General features: G+C 33.7%; 1 protein-coding gene across 1 annotated transcript; it reads left to right on the forward strand.

The window, feature by feature from the left end:
• Positions 1–328: 328 nt before the first annotated feature.
• On the forward strand, positions 329–2,326 carry LOC104086536 (cytochrome P450 94C1-like). The gene has a single exon (XM_018767478.3). It carries the CDS (start codon positions 386–388, stop codon positions 2,015–2,017), a length of 1,632 nt encoding a protein of 543 aa, XP_018622994.1. The 5' UTR covers positions 329–385; the 3' UTR covers positions 2,018–2,326.
• The last annotated feature ends 1,423 nt before the right edge of the window (positions 2,327–3,749 follow it).

Raw genomic sequence — 3,749 nt, forward strand, 5'->3', positions numbered from 1 at the left:
TACCAGTAGCTTTCTAATTTTGTACCCGATAGAAAAAAGTATATGGGAGGGGAGCATTGTCGTAAATGGTAAAGTTGCTGTTTTTTGACTAGGAGGTCACGGGTTCAAGCTTTGAAAATAACCTCTTGCAGAAATGCAGGGTAAAACTTCGTACAATAGACCATTGTAGTCCGGCCTTTCCCCGAACCATGCGCATAGCGGAAACTTAGTGCACTGAGCTACCCTTTATAGAAAAAAGTATATGAAAGTGATGGCCTTATATATATATGCAATCATATAAAGCTCAGAATTCTTTCTCTCACTCTAATTGGCTGCCAAATAGCACATGCCCTCATCTATCATGTTCTACAATAACCTAAAAACTATTATATAAGAATGCAATGCAATGCACTTAGCCCACCACTCCAATTCATGTTTCCTTTTGTGCATAGTCATTTTCTCTCTTTTCTCTATATCCCATCTAGGAACTAAAGTTTTCTTTCCTCTAACAATGGAGTCACAAGTAAACCCTTTATTGCAATTTTTGCAAGTTTCCATAGGCTACTTTCTCTTCTCTTTTGCCATTGCCTTCTCTATTTTCTCTCTTTTACTCTTCTTCTTAAGACACAAGTTTTGGTGCACTTGTGACATTTGCCATTGTTACTTAACATCTAGTTGGAGAAAAGAGTTCACTAATCTTGTTGATTGGTATGCTCATCTTCTCCGAAATTCGCCATCTCAAACTATTCATATCCATGTTTTAGGTAATATTATCACAGCCAATCCAAGAAATGTTGAGTACATGCTTAAAACTAAATTCTTGAATTACCCTAAAGGCAAACCATTTTCAATGATTCTTGGTGATCTTTTAGGGGATGGAATTTTCAATGTTGATGGAGATTTATGGACATTTCAAAGAAAGATGGCTAGTCTTGAACTTGGTAGTATGTCCATTAGGTCATATGCATTTAACAATGTGAAAAATGAGATCAAATTCAGGCTTTTACCTCTTTTATCCTCTGTAGCTCAAGAAGATTTTAGAGGGACAAATTTGGATTTACAAGATGTTTTTAGAAGATTTTCTTTTGATAATATATGTAAATTTTCTTTTGGTTTAGACCCTGGTTGTCTTGAACTATCCCTTCCCCTTTCTCATTTTGCTCTATCTTTTGACTTGGCAACAAAATTGTCAGCAGAGAGGGCATTGGCAGCATCACCATTGATTTGGAAGATTAAAAGGCTTTTAGATATTGGAACAGAGAGAAAATTAAAGAAGGCCATTGAAAATATTGATGTTCTTGCAAGGGAAGTCATAAGGCAAAAGAGAAAATTGGGCTATTCTAATCATCAAGATCTTTTATCAAGATTCATGGGCATTATTGACAATGAAAAATATTTAAGAGACATTGTGATAAGTTTCATTTTGGCGGGGCGTGATACCGTGGCCTCTGTATTAACAAGCATATTTTGGCTGCTAACGAGTCACCCTGACGTTGAATTAAGAATCCGGGAAGAATTGAGTCGAATTATGCAACAAGATCAAGAGTTCTTGACGTTTGAACAAATAAATCAAATGCATTACTTGAATGCAGTGATTCATGAGAGCATGAGGCTATATCCACCAGTGCAATTTGATTCAAAATTTGCTAGTGAAAATGATGCTTTACCAGATGGTACATTTGTGGCTAAAAATGCAAGGGTAACATACCATGTGTATGCAATGGGAAGGATGGAAAATATATGGGGCCAAGATTATATGGATTTCAAGCCAGAACGTTGGCTAAAAAATGGTATATTTTTTCAAGAGAGTCCTTTTAAATACCCTGTTTTTCAAGGTGGAGTTAGGGTGTGTTTAGGCAAGGAAATGGCACTAATGGAAATGAAGTGTGTAGTGGCTTCTATGGTACAACACTTCGACGTTCGGGCCGTGGCGGCCGGCGGTGATATCATGTTCGATCCGGGGTTGACGGCCACCGTGAAAGGTGGGCTTCCGGTGGTCGTTAGGTGGAGGAGGTGCCTTTTGAATTTTTCTAGCTAGTAATATGGCCCCGAATATGGTTCAACATGGAGATATTGGCTTTAGGTCTTTAATATTTCACGTGGGTATGTTGCATTTGGCCTACATTGGGCAAGGTTGTTTCAGAATAGAAACATTCCATTTTCGGTAGATGAAAGTTGCGTCAATGCACACTAGGACAAGTTGCACCTATGTCCCCACCTATGAATTATGATAATCCTAGAAGAATATTTTTACTAGTATTGTTGGGGAATTGTTTTTTTTTTCCTCTTAAATTATACATTAATGTTATCAGCTCTCTTCATGGAATTTATCTTAGTTTTTGGTAAATATTTATGAGTTTAAAAATTATACATAAAATGTATTTATAATATCAGATCACCTAAAAGTCAGTTCAGATTCCAGTTCAGATTCTTGAATTGTGGTTATTTGAGTGAAGAATCAAAATTTAATTTGTTTGATATACCTTGTAAGTTCATCAACTTTGTATTTTCTTGTGAAAATATTAACCTCGACAATAAGTCACGCCGATCCACATTTATTATTCATAAAAATTTATAAGTTCTTCTTTTATGTGTAATTACTTATTCTAAATTTAATTTTAATAATATTAATATTATTTTACAAATCATGTATTACATGAGTTGGCATACACGCGCAACTCATGTACCGAGAAACTAATAACATTAAAAGATTGTGTTAAAATCAAAGTACATACTTAAACAACATCGAAAACTAGCTATAACGGCCTTGGAAGGTAGTACAATTCGTGGTGATAATGTTGTTCTTATTTATCATCATTAAGGCTTATTCAAAAAAGAATATCATCATCCATTAAAAAGAATTAATCTAAATAGTCGTCCGCTCAACCATTTAAACTAAAAATAATCAATTATTATATAATAAATGTATATTATATGTATAAATATATATAATTTACGTGCAACATCTAAAAAAATAATGCTATTTTATATATAGACCCCTGGCCTGTTTCATAATGACCACCACTCTATAAAGTATTGAGGCTCCTAATTCATTTAAGGTATGGAATAAAACTATTTTATATCAACACAATACACCAATATTAATGAACAAAACATGTGCTTCCACCGTCCTACAAATTTAAAGTTCATGCCCTATAAGTTTGTCACTAACCAATTTCTGATTTAGTCTCTTTAAATATAGCGTCACTCAATTTAAACATGCACACAGCTGTCGAGATTATAACGCGAAAGTACAACATAAAACATTAATATCCTTTTTCTACGTTCTAGGTATTAATTTCTGAACTATAATTTTAAATTTATGATATCCCTCTGTCCGTGGATAAGGTTTACAAAAAGAATTTAAAGAGACTTTCAAGATAAGTTTGTTGATTAGTGAAAATTAATTTTTCTTGCCAACATTATAAAAAAACTGAACAACTATCTAAACATGTGTTTTCGCGTATGATCGAGGCCTATAAGATTAGATTCTACATGATTGAACAGTGAACAGATCGATTATATACAGAGTGAGATTTTCTTATTTACATTTCTAATATTATTTTCTATTCTTTTATTGCTTTTTTATTTTTACAAACATTATTAATTTGAACATTGGAGTTGGAGTTGGACTTTAATTCCAGATATTGGGTTGGACTCATTAATGCTGGATCACTGGAGTTGGCGCGGACTGATCACTTTTCGAGCCTGTATTAAAAAATAGCCAGAGTATTCAGAGTATTTTAAAAATAGTCAATTTTAGTGCAAAA

The sequence above is a fragment of the Nicotiana tomentosiformis genome, chromosome 5 (assembly GCF_000390325.3).
Source record: "Nicotiana tomentosiformis chromosome 5, ASM39032v3, whole genome shotgun sequence".
Classification (NCBI taxonomy): Eukaryota; Viridiplantae; Streptophyta; class Magnoliopsida; order Solanales; family Solanaceae; genus Nicotiana; species Nicotiana tomentosiformis.

What these genes read in the sequence shown, in the direction of transcription:
- LOC104086536 (XM_018767478.3), top strand. Translation starts at nt 386, where the DNA reads ATGCACTTAGCCCACCACTCCAATTCATGTTTCCTTTTGTGCATAGTC.